At 41.1% G+C, this 13692-nt stretch overlaps 1 protein-coding gene across 2 annotated transcripts in view; it reads left to right on the forward strand.

Moving 5' to 3' along the window:
- Positions 1-13692, forward strand: part of LOC119730455 — a 32703-nt gene that overhangs the window by 7708 nt on the left and 11303 nt on the right. For both annotated transcript variants that reach the window (XM_038203371.1, XM_038203370.1), the window contains exons 3-8: positions 733-891; positions 2098-2199; positions 6199-6312; positions 7905-7993; positions 8334-8417; positions 11322-11436. In XM_038203371.1, coding sequence (XP_038059299.1) covers positions 733-891; positions 2098-2199; positions 6199-6312; positions 7905-7993; positions 8334-8417; positions 11322-11436 — 663 coding nt within the window. The remainder of the gene's footprint in view (positions 1-732; positions 892-2097; positions 2200-6198; positions 6313-7904; positions 7994-8333; positions 8418-11321; positions 11437-13692) is intronic.

The following is a 13692-nucleotide window of genomic DNA, read 5'->3' on the forward strand; positions in this document are numbered from 1 at the left end:
TTTAAAGACTAGTCTCCCTGTGAAATTATTCCTTCTGGCGTGCTGTCATTTTAAAGAAAACAAAAGGTCATTTCCAAAGATGTGTGAAGTGACAAATTTTTGGAATTTCCATTTGTAGTTGGTTTGTAAATGGTCGAATCTGTGATTGGGTGCAAGCGTTGACCCAACGCACACCCGCGCGGCTGCTTTTATTCGTCGGTTCAGTGTGTGACATCATGTAGCTACAATCAGCTGAATGAGAATCGTGTCTCGAATGCGGATTTCAGGATTGTGTCACGAGAGGGCGCAATTCAAAGTATGACCAACTTTTGAACTGAAATCGAGATAAACAGCATTCAAAGAGCTAAAATGTCATCAGGTTTGTTGTCAAGCATCCGTCTTTAGATTTTGAGCCCTTTCGTTGCTTCAAACGAAAAAATTGCAAAACTGACAAATGGTCCATTTTACCTTTACTTGCATATAATCATGTGTTGTACAATACGTTAGTGGTGTAAAATATCTTTCTTGGGGACATGCATTGTCTTATCTAAAAATAACTCCTGTCTTGCAGCTAGAGTTATTGAACTTTGCTAAATATCTTGCGCTGGGAATATCCGCTCTATCTTGCTCTTGTCCACCTCAAGCCATTAGAATCCTGCGTTAGAGGAAAGTGTCTTGCCTAGGGACGCAAAACACCAGGCATGCTTCACACTTCTCCAACTTGCCCTCACTTTTTTCTTTCTCCCTCTACAGTTGTCCATCGCCAGTAACCGTTTGGTTCGCATGAGCGGCGTGTCGAGGATAGCCACGTTGCGCGTGCTCAACCTTCCCAACAACAGCATTCAGGCCATCGAGGGTCTGAGAGACCTCATCAACCTGGAGTGGCTTAACCTATCCGGGAACAGCATCAAGGTAAATCAAGAAAAATACTGAAATTCCATTTGAAATCAATTCCTTACTTTCAGCCGTTGTTGCAGTCGGGTCAATTGAAATTCCAGTCACAAGTAAATCACCAGTCCAGTCGCAAGACAGTCACAAGTCTTGTCACAAGTCAGTCACAAGGCTGGTTAAAAAAATCTGATCACAAGACAGTATTAAACCAGGCTGGTCACAACATCTGGTCACAAATTAATCACAAGTCTTTATACAATTCAATCGCAAGTCTGGTCAAGTCTGGTTAAAAGTCCTCACAAGGCCATTCACAAAGTTTGGTCATGATTTAGTCACAAGTCCATTCACAAGTCATTATACAATTCAATCACAAGTCTGGTCAAAAGTCCTCACTAGGCCATTTGCAAAGTCTGGTCACAAATTAATCACAAGTCCATTCACAAGTCCCTATACAATTTAATCACAAGTCCTCACAAGTCTGGTCAAAGGTCATCCTAAGTCTGGTCAAAAGTCCTCACAAGGCCATTTGCAAAGTCTGGTCACAAGTTAATCACAAGTCAATTCACAAGTCCCTATACAATTCAATCACAAGTCCTCACAAGTCTGGTCAAACGTCCTCACAAGTCTGGTCAAAGGTCCTCACAAGTCTGGTCAAAAGTCCTCACAAGTCTGGTCAAAAGTCCTCACAAGGCCATTTGCAAAGTCTGGTCACAAGTTAATCACAAGCCCATTCAAAAGTCCCTATACAATTTAATCACAAGTCCTCACAAGTCTGGTCAAAGGTCCTCACAAGTCTGGTCAAAAGTCCTCACTAGGCAATTTGCAAAGTCTGGTCACAAGTTCATCACAAGACCATTCACAAGTCCCTATACAATTTAATCACAAGTCCTCATAAAGTCTGGTCAAACGTCCTCACAAGTCTGGTCAAAGGTCCTCACAAGTCTGGTCAAAAGTCCTCACAAGGCCATTTGCAAAGTCTGGCCACAAGTTAATCAAGTCCATTCACAAGTTCTTATACAATTTAATCACAAGTCCTCACAAGTCTGGTCAAACGTCCTCACACGTCAAGTCAGAGTTAAAACACCGGTCTAGTCACAAGTAACGGGTTTAAAGGAATGACTTTGTCACAGTTCATTTGAGTAGCTCGTGATTTGACTTGGGACTGGAGGACTAATCAGTACCTCAGATATTGTCAATAAATGAAATATTTCATCTTATTGATTATAGGCTATTGATCATCTCAACTGCAACATGAAACTGAAGCATCTGGACCTATCCGACAACAGCATATCGTCGATAACGGACATCTCCATGCTCACCAATCTCAAGGTGAGACCCTAGAGAGTCTGGTGCCAGACAGTTAGTCTGGTAACCAGAACAGCCTGTCAGGCAGCTTTTTGTCGCAGTGGATGGTAGTAACGCAGGTTTGAATTGCAAAGTGGGTTAAGTGGTCGACCTTGTCCTTTTTCATTCCAAAATTGTACCAAATTGAGAATCAACAGGAAATTGATGATACCTGTTGCGAGGTATCATGGATATATTAAGCCGAGGACGGAAAAATATAAATCAGGTTTCAATTATGCGGGAAGCGTATGACAACTCGGCACCAGTTGCTTTTTATCGGATAAAAGTAAAGTCTGTCACGGGCCAGTGTGGCCAATCAGGCCGGCGTTTATCTCCAGTTTCCGTAGCACGAAACGACCGAGAATATTTCTACTCCCCCTGGATGGGATGCTAGTCCATCGCAGGTTACTCCCCAGCTAATGCCGGTACCCATTTATACTCCTGGATGGAGAGAGGCAAGTGGGGGTGAAGTGACTTGCCCAAGGACACAACATATGACCAGCAGCTGGATTCGAACCCCTGACCCTCTGATCATGAGTCACAAACCCTAACCACTAGGCCACACTCCCCTTAATTGGATAATACCCATCAAAAATGTGTTATCTGAGGTTCAGACGTTCACGTGTGCAGAGTCACATTACAAACTACACACTACACGACTGAGTGTGTAAATACATAGACATGTACCGGACCTTCGTATACCTTCGTGATTAGATCTCCCTTTCTGTGTTTCTAGAGCATTAAAACAGATATAATATGAGGCCTATTAAAAGCTCACGGTATTTCAATGTTGTTTGCGACATTAAAGAATTCTGAATGATTAAAGCCAAGAATGGACGCAAATCTGATTTATGAACCACAGTTTCGTAAACCTGCCATGGCAACGCCCGTGAACGCGTACTGACCTCTAGTGTTATCGCAGCGTGGAGGGAAATGCGCCCAATAAAACGCTTTGTGGAATATGGTGCCCCGCCCAGTACAAACCACAGATAGCTCCTAGGTAACAAGCCTTTGACAAAAAAAACCTAAAAAAAAATTTGGCGGTCCTTGATAAGGCCAAACAAAAAAGTCTCCGGTTTCTGGTATGCGCGCGCGTCGCCGTAGCCATGCGCGTCGGCAAAATGAAAAAGTTTTTTTTTCAATGAAAGATGATGTCTCAAAACCGCCAAACTCACTGGTTTGACTGGAATCCTGCTGCTGCACGATTTTAACGTGTTTTTAGATGGGGTTATGATCGAGAATAAGCTTTATGTGGCCTCTCTGGACTCCCATATATTTGCACTAAGTTTAGTCGGGCACCATTTGCAGTCATCAGCCGACATTTGAAGCAAAAAAGTCAGGTAAAAAAAAAAAAAAAAGCCGCGTCGCCGCACCACTTTTTGGGCAAGCTCCATACCAGAAACCGGAGACTTTTTTTGGGGGGCCTACGGAACCACGTTCAGGATATAGCCATAATACAGCTAAGTTTAGCAACACTGTTTGCACAGTGCTATGCATCATGGAGATTAAAGCCTTTGATTCTAATGCAATTATGAGCCGTCTGGAATCACATCGAAATCTGTAACCATCCACCCTTGAAAGACATTTTATGGTTCATTTGTCGAAGATAATTTTTCGAGGCGTTCTGGCAAAATGAGACAGAACTGGGCAGAAGTCGAAATAAGGGTTTGCGGGTATTAGGAAAGAGAATAAAATTCTCCTTAAAAGACTGTTTGTTGTACATGTACTTCAATCGGGCATTCCATTGACAAGTTATGGCCGTTTAAAGTTCACGTTTATCAACATGTCAAAAAATTAAAATGCTGAGAAAAAGGGCACTAATAAAGTTTTGACTGTTTTGCAGTCGTGAATATGACAGATTCCAATTATTTTCCTAAACATTTTTATTCCATGATTTTTATACTATTCAGGCATGCAACTTTCCTTGGATCTGCTGATTTCCTCGTTTTTGACTTCTCATGAATGCCATTACAAATTGAAAAACACTGTACAAAGTCTTGTGTGGTTTGGCGATTCCTCGTTTTTTTCTAAATTCCCAGTTGCATGCCTGACTATTTCGTTTATGTGCAGCAGACATGAAATATGTGCAGTTGACATATCAAAGATTACAATGTCAATAAATCACCCAAATCAAAGACATATCACCCCATTTTTTTTTTGGCGGGGGGGGGGGGGGGGTACCTTCTCGACTTCTGCTTCTGCCCAGTTCCGTCTCATTTAGGCGATTTCCAACGATCAGTCAATTGACTGATTTTCGAAAAGAAAGAGTGCTATCAACAAAATTGTATTTCGTAATCAAAAGGTTGTGCATGGGTTTTTCATTGTTTTCTTGAAAAGTGTAATATCCACCGAGCTGGAACTTCAACGGTTTCGGTTTTGAACATTCTTCTTTGGAGTTTGAGTGGTGGTGTTATTGGAAATGAACCAAATGCATGAAAAGCAAATGATCTTATAATTAGAATTACATAATAAGCAACAATTCCACATCGTGAATTCCAGTACACGTCAGTAGTGTTAATTTCTCCTTCAAAAAAACTTACCCTTCGCTTATTTTGTTTTCAACGAGTTGCGTGCTAGTGTACCGAGTCCTAAGGTTATTACAAAAAGGAAACTGTAGAATTTAAAAAAATAGGACACCTGGGCACTGGTGAGTGACGGGTCCAGGAACTAGACTTCAAAAATGAACAAACATGACAGATTGAAGTTGAAAAGCGGAAGAAATTGGAGCTGCGATTGGGGGAAATGTCGCGTCCGGGGGCTGGCGTTCAGTGGGTTCCCACGAGGCACTCTGCAGCTGTGTGGCGGTGCTAACCAGCCTGGCTGTTGGTTCCCTGACATTTGATTATTTTTGTAGCTGTTTTGAGGTGTCAGTTTCCTGATTTTTCTCAGCTGTATATTTTGAGATAGTGCCCATGAGCGTTCCAAGGTGGGGGGGGGGGGGGTTAAGGGGGCACTTGTCCTCCCACCTCTGAGACCCCCCTCTTGGCCCTACTATTATTTTTGTAACCTTGGTCCTACTTTTCCTACTTTTTTTTTGGAAATTTCTATTTTTGTCCCACTACTCCAAAAAATGAAATCTCATTGAATATTTTTCATAACATTGTTACACACTGTCAAATGTAAATCACACAATGAAGGGCTTGGGCGCAGGAGTACTGCAACATGTGAGTACAGAACATGCAAAAACATGTCAAAATGAGGCTTATGATGCTGTGGACATGGGTGAGTGTCAACGAAAACTACCGAAAGCCGACAAAAGTCCTACTTTAAAGGGAATATACATGATTGGCTTTTGCTGTAATTTTCAGAAATGAACTATTTGAGGGGTTAGTATAATAGATCAAATATTGTTAGACTGACATGTTTGAAGGTTTGTGTTCGAAAATGCTGGAAAAAAAACAAGAAAAACAAAAATGTTCAAGTAGTTTGGCTCCCTGACTCCACTAAATATAAAATGGATCAATTTACAGATGCCGGAAACTTGTAAGGTAATGGAACCAGTCTAGCCGGCCTGCACCCGTTCATGAACATGTAACCAATAGCAAACAAAATTTGGACTGAAAGATAATTGGTTAATTTGGAGCAGTAGTTGAAAAAATAGTTAGGTTTTTCCAACGGTGGTCGGTCGACCACCGTTGGAAATTTTTACAAAAATACCATTTTCTTGAAAATGACTTCACACTAGGTGCCATAATTTTACAGGATGCTTTAGACTGTCATTTACCAACATCCTAGTAAGGTATTTCGTAAAAACGAGGTAGTTTTATTTTTCGATGTTTGCAAATGTTGTACATGTATATTCCCTTTAATCCTGATTTTGTCCTCCAAAATCCTCCTTTTTTTTAGTTTGCTCCTACTGTTCTCCTACTTTTTCACGTGGGTCTGCTAGGAAGCCTGTAATCTTCTACCGTTCCCACTAGTAGGCAAAGATAGTGCACATTTAATTGAATCCCCATGTAATTTTTGCCAATTTTTTTGACACAGACTCTGTTACTTCACGGCAACATCCTAACGTCCCTCAGGAGCGTGCCGGCCTACTTCCCAACGTGCATTGAAATCCTATCCCTGGCAGAAAATGAAATCTCCGACCTGGCAGAGGTAAATTAAAATATGCAGTGACTCCATGTTTTGCACAAAGTAAATTACTCTTATTTTACTCATATCTTGTTGTCATTTTAACTTTTTTTAAAAATAAATGTTATTCAGTATATGACTGCTCTTCAAATTTGAGTTGTTTTTGAAAAAAATTGCCTTCAAAATGAGGTTTTTAGGATCTTTCGTTGGCGTGTTTCATTCTAGATACTTTTCAACCTACCGGAACATGTAGCTTGGAAAGTCAAACTTGAGAAAATGGGCTTTAAAAAAGTAGCTTATACTCTGCAACAAAACCAACAATGGTCCAGAAAAAATCTTTCTTCCTTTTTTAGACACTGATTAAATATGCTTTTGTGACTTCTAAACTAAGACTTTCAAAAACTGATTACAAAATAACACATGGAATCCACATGTAGTTAAAAGTTTTCACCATATCCATTTCTAAACAGCAATACTGGTACATTCCAAATTTTTGACCCATAACACCCCTTATTGCAGAGCGGGTAAACTATTTTGTTACCCTTTCAACACATGTACCTTCAGAGTGGTTGCATTTTTGACTGACCCTGTGACCTCTCCAGCACTATGTTTATGGGAGGTGGTCAGAGTTAAGCTCAGCCTAGAGCTTAACTCATTACACCGTCTCATGGAGGGGGGATTTGGCGCTGGATGAAGCCATTTCCTGTAGAGCATCTAGTCTGAAGCGTTTCATGGTCAGATATCTCAAAGTTTGCTTAAAGGGGCTAAGTTGCTGTTATAGTGTTAAGAAGTCACTTTGAGTCTGGCTGTTGACTGTTTTTATACAAGAGTTGTAATCTGGTTCATCAAAAGTCATCATGAGTTCACACAAGTCATTGCAAGTCATCACAAGTTATCACAAGTCATCACAAGTCCTCACGAATCCTCACAAATCCTCACAAGTCCTCACAAATCCTCACAAATCCTCACCAGTCATCACAAGACCTCACCAGTCCTCACAAGTCACCACAAGTCCTCAAAAGTCCTCACAAGTCCTCACCAGTTGCCACAAGTCCACACAAGTCTTCACCAGTCCTCTCAATTCACCACAAGTCCTTACAAGTTCTCACAAGTCCTCACAAGTCCTTACAAGTCCTCACAAGTCCTCACAAGTCCTCACAAGTCCTCACAAGTCCCCACAAGTCCTCACAAGTCCCCACAAGTCCTCACAAGTCCTCACCAGTCCTCACCAATGATCACCAGTCCTCACCAGTCCTCACAAGTCCTTACAAGTCCTCACAAGTCCTCACCAGTCCTCACCAGTCCTCACCAGTCCTCACCAGTCCTCACCAGTCCTCACCAGTCCTCACCAGTCCTCTCAATTCATCACAAAGCCTCACCAGTCCTCACCAATCCTCACCAGTCCTCACCAGTCCTCACCAGTCCTCACAAGTCCTCACAAGTCCTCACAAGTCCTCAACAGTCCTCTCAATTCACCACAAGTCCTCACCAGTCCTCATAAGTCCTCACTAGTCCTCACAAATCCTCATAAGTCCTCACAGGTCTTCCTACAAAATAAGCATGACAAGTCAGACATCAGTTTTTAAAAAATCTTCATTTTACTTTTCACTCCACAGGTATCCTATCTGTCCTGTTTGTCCAGGCTACAGCAGCTCTCCATCATGAACAACCCTTGCGTCATGATGGCCACGTCGTCCTCAGACTTGTATCCTTTCTATCAAATACCGACCCAGAAATCCTGACATCTTGGGTTTTCCTCCCACCTTTAAAACTGCATTCTTCCCACAGCTTTCTTCAGGCTTGTGTGCCACAGTGCCATGAACACTTTTTAGGAATCCTTGGTTTCATTACAGCAATAATTAACATAATCTGATCAGTTGAATGTATTTTTTTAAACCTCAAGCCAAACGTTCCAAAAACCATTCCAAACTTACGTGTTTACCTCTTTAAAGCTTTCCCTGATCAGAAATGCCTTTTTTTCGGGGGTCGGAACTCCGGAAACTGATCTAATAAATGAGTTTCCTTGACATTTTGATTCACACCAGCTGCTTTGACTACAGGCCCTACATCGTCAACTGGTGCCTGAGCCTGCATATACTGGACGGCTATGCAATCACCCAGAAAGAAAGGTTGGGATAAACTTTTAATTTTTAAATTTTAAAAAGGAGGAAAATTTCAGAATCATTGTCGAGTCATTACAAGTTGATCATGAGTAAAATTTAAAGTCAATCTCAGTTTAATTGTTTTATTATAAGTGTGTCATCAGTCGATCATGAGTCTATCACTTAAGTCAATTCACAAGTCTGTCGCAGATAATCACAAGTGAAATTGCAAGTCAATCACAGATAAACACAAGCTAATCACAAGCCAATCACTAGGCAAAAACTTTCAAGTCAATCACAAGGAAATTACTAGTCAAATCACAAGTCAGTCACAGACAATCACAAGCCAATCAGAACGCAAACAACCTTCTAGTCACAAGGAAACGAGAAGTAAAATAAGTCAATCACAGATAATCACAAGCCAATAACAAGCCAATCACAGATAATGACAAGTGAATCATAATCCAGTCACAATGGACAATTTTCGCAGTCAATCACAAGGAAATCTCAAGGAAATCACATGGAAAACACAAGTCAAAGCAAAAGTCAATCACAGATAATCACAAGTCAAAGCAAAAGTCAATCACAGATAATCACAAGTCAAGTCACAAGTCAAGTCACAAGACTATCGAAACTCAATCACTAGCAATTTAGGGGGCTCACTCAGTTGAATAACCAGTTGAATCAAATGTCAATCACAAGTTAAATCACACATCAGTCTGAAACCGAATCACAAGACAGTGTGAAGTTAAATCACAAGACAATCACAGATCAATTGCAAGCCAGTAACAAGCCAATCACAAGCTGAAAGGTTAGAGTCAGTCACCAGTTGAACCAAAAACGAATCACAAATCAAATCACATTTCAATCATAAGTCAATCATTATTTAATCACAAGTCAATCGCAAGTGGCTAAATCTAGAAATGAACACTTGATCGAAAGAAGCTCCAAGCATATTTATAAACTACATGCACCTTTAAATTCCATAGATGTATTGAAACAGGAAATCGCAAATTTTTACGAGTGCAATAAAAAATCTTGTGTCTGGTGATGATACAAGCGACCGTGCATGTGGTTGCCGCTGTCATGACTACAAAATGACTACAACACACACCATGGAATAATTTCCAGGAATTAGGTTTGATATCCTTGGGCCTTATCTTTTAAGCTGCACGAACACTGTCACTTGCAATTAATTGAAACTAATATTGAAGTACGTTTACCTCATTTGTCAACATATTCCATTCATTTGGAGAGGTTTCTATGAAAAGACTTTTGCAAATCAAGGAAAAGATTTCAAACAGTTAGGCCCTTTAAACCTTGCATGGCCTTTAATGAGAGGAACGGGTAGTTAGCTTATCCCGGAAGCCGTAGACAGGAGGCAACCGTAACGTTGCTACCCTCTGGCCTTCCACGCTCAAGGCGCACGTGCCGGCACGCTTTCACAGAAACCAGAAGCGCAGTTTGGAGAGTAAATAAGAGGAAATTAGTCCGGGGATGATCTGGATTGACCTGGGAGGAAGTGCAGGAAGGTTGCCGCCTATGGGCCTTGTGACCTGGGAGTCTTGGATCCAGACCTAAAAGCTTTTTCGTAATAGCTAGGATGCATCCTCCATGCGTATTTCTTTTTTTTTGCAGCATACGTTGTATTTTAAACAAATCCCATCACCCACCCTAACATGAATATTTGTGATGAGATCAAGCTAAATGAGTCGTTTGTTGACCCCGGTCAAAATTTGGTTTATTACAGATTTGAAAAGAGCACAATGTCAGCATTACTGCTGTGAAAACCGCATCCAGATACCATCTTTAGTTTAAAAATTATGGAAGTCGGAACACCAAGTAATGTGATGAAGTGATGTGCTGAAGTGGCCCTATTTAGGCCTGTATTTCCAAATAAAAATTCCCAACATGTAGCTTGATCGTATCACATTTATCACGCTGTGTGGATGGAGGACACTTAGGTTCATTTAGGTAGTGTTTTCCCTTCAGTTAAACTTATCCCAACCAACAAAAATGTTTGATGGAAATGGACATAGCTTCGAACCACAGATCTGGGGATCCATAGTTCCACTATTCACTAGGCCACTGTGGCAGCTCGACGAAAGCTGTTCTTTGAAATGCTTTAATAAACATGCATGACTGAGTGATAGCAATGGTGTGACGTCATTGTTATTCCTTATGAATAAACATCGAACTAGCTGAATAATCATGATCCATTGACGATGTGTGCTGCAAATAAAAACACCGCATCCTCCATCATTCAAAATCATCCGCTGCCTCCTTGCAGACATTTGATACAGTCTCAATCCTGCGAAATCATCTGTTATTTCTTGAATTTGGGCATCGGAGGGGTTTAACCACTGCCTCAATCCTGCAAAATCCCCCAACAATCACTGTTTTACGTTGAGGCAGTTAAATGATATCCAGAACCCACTGTGTCTTTGCATGACCTTAACTCCCTAGGCCTTTTTGCCTTTTTGTAGCCTCAATCATGCAAAATCCTCCAATTGGCCTTATGGAAAAATAGCATATAGTCTCAATCCTGCAAATTCCTCCATTATTTCTTGAATATGGTCCATGGAGAGGTGACCACTGCCTGAATCCTGCAAAATCCTCCGGCTATGACTGTCAATAGGCTGAGGCAGAGGCAGTGACATCCCGGAGCAGTGCGGAGGATTTCCAAGTATAAAATCCGAAATCAGCAACACACTTTTGCCATGTAACCTCAATCCTGCAAATTCCTCCAATTTGCAAAAAGGATTTTGGAGGATTTGGGATGGTTAAGGTTAAGGCGTTGAGAGCTATGCGTTCGAATGTCCCTCCGAGTGGTCTCCCCCAACTCTCCCCTCGTGACCGTTGAGGGGGTACTTGTGCAAAGAGTCTATAGCTCTCTACTAATTACGGAACCTTTCTGTGTGTGTATTTAAGTTTGAAGGGCGAGTGGTTGTACAGCCAGGGTAAAGGTCGGTGGTTTCATCCTGGTCAGCACGCTCAGCTCATTGAGTACCTGAGCCATACCTGCCCACTGACTAATGAAACGGAGGTGAGTATTTTACGCAAACAGGAAGTCTTGTCTCAAAATCTCTTGTGTGGCACTTAAATCATAACCCTATCAGGGCCCAAATTCACGCCACCCAGTTTGTGCTTTAATGGGTACACCTAGCTGATCTTCATTTTATTGGAACCGTAATCCTCCAGCTATTTAAACAGTCACAGACAGTCAAAATTCACTTCCACTTCCCCTGCTATACTTTTAACAAACGCTAGTCACCAGCAGTCAGATCACATGTGAAGCAAGCACTGTGTCTAGTCAAACTATGTCAACAGACAAAGCAGGCAAGTTGTAGGCACAGCTGTTTTATCACTGACCAGGAGTCAAAGCATAGCTGTATCAAGTTACTTAAACAGTCCCAGCCAGTCAATCCTGCTTTGTGAAAACAGTCACTTGTTTGATTTTGACTGAAAGGACTACTTGGTACAGACTTTATGTTTGCAAGGAGGGTAAAGAAAGCTTTTTAGCTGAAAGTGATAAATAAGTGAAAAGAAGCATTGCGGCAGCATTCTTATGCTTAAGCACGATCTTAATCCAATTAAAACGGGGGCAATCCAACACCACTCTCCTTATAAAGAAATTATCCCGAAAGTGAGAAGAAAGCAATTTTTTTATCAAATGCCTTCATCACTTTTGCCCAACTTTTTCTTCACTTTGCATGTATCAAATGACATTTAAAGTTTGATGCAGTAATTTCTATGCTTATGAGGCCCATGGAATGGAATTAATGCAATCCTTGAAAGTGCCCCTGTGTGCCCCATTTAACCTTATTTTCGTTTTGCCATTTTCAAGGGTATTTTGGTGCCTTTTGGGTTTGTATGCTGATGCAGATTTCCATATTTATGAGCAAAAGTGTGATGTCATTTCAGGCAGAAACTTCAACGTTACAACTACATGTATTTGTACACAAAATGTACTAGATTTTTGGATATTGTACTGTCGTAAAATTTTCTTTGGTGATTCGTTGTGTCGGTACATGGCAGTAAGCCAATTATGAGCAAACATTTATCACAGATGTTTTCAATGGGCAGATTTCTGGGTTCACGTTTGAACAGAAAAACCCCTAAACTGAACAGTGTCGTACTGACATCACAGCAACAGCAACAGCGGCCTCAGTTAAGTCCGGAAAAAGCATGGAAAATATTAAAATAAGTGCACTTTTGAATAAAATTAGCCAGAACGGGATGTCAAATAGCTTTCATACATTTAAGAGGAGTAGAAAGTTGCACAAAATGTGTTCCTGAGAAAAATAATTGTTGTTGAGAAAGGTTTATGCTTTAAAGAGCAATTTTGATATTGTTGTAAAGAAAGTTTCAAGACACAGTACTCCAAACGAAAGCCTACTCCTAGGTTGAGGAATCTTGGCGCTGCATCGCTCATCCCACACCCTCTTGAGTTGTTTGGTCAGCAGACGTACCATAAATAAGCGAAATCTGAAGAAGCCATCGCTGTAATTTAATTACATTTTGTGAGTCTGCTGTGAAAAATTATCAGCTTCTTTACAGAGGAATCGAATTATCCTTGTGATCAATTTGAATAAGATATAATACCAGCTTAATCCCGATAATCCCATAAGCCACACTAATCTGATCTGCCCCCCAGGGTGTCAGGTCTGACCTTAATCCTCTGGTAACTTGTGAACCTCTCGTCTGGGCCAAAATTTCGCGGGGCATTAAGCACAAATCTCTGCTTTGGAAATTTAACATGCTTAACCTTAACCGAACTCAACCCATCAAAGCCCAACAGCAGGTTTTGTTGAAATCTGTTGGGATACCGGTAGGTACAGTACCCCTAAACTGATGGTCTCTTACATAGGGTTTAGCACACCTCCAGAAAGTAAGTCCAACAGTGTGTGTGTACAATTTCCCATGTGGGTGTTGGAATTTGCTAGAATGGGTATGGTTCCTAGTAAATTATGCTAGGGAGTTACATGTAGGGTTAAAGCTAACTTGTTGAAGTTTCAGCTCAGCGGATATTACACTTTTCCAGAAAAATGGTAAAAAAAACATTGTACCATGGTTGACTTTTTGAGTTTTATATACACCATGTAAAAGAGCAACTCTTTAGCTTGCTAATGGTGCCAAAGTTATTTCTGTAGCTCAATTAATTTCAAAGAAATGTTGCGGGTAAGTCGGTTGTGCTTCGGCAATCTCCCACTACCTCATTTCTGATGAATCTTAGGTCTGGTAACCGCTAGTATATACATGGCACATGACCAAAACGGGAGGCATGCCTCCCGTTCCCGAA

This window comes from Patiria miniata, unplaced genomic scaffold (genome assembly GCF_015706575.1).
Source record: "Patiria miniata isolate m_02_andy unplaced genomic scaffold, ASM1570657v1 HiC_scaffold_22, whole genome shotgun sequence".
Classification (NCBI taxonomy): domain Eukaryota; kingdom Metazoa; phylum Echinodermata; class Asteroidea; order Valvatida; family Asterinidae; genus Patiria; species Patiria miniata.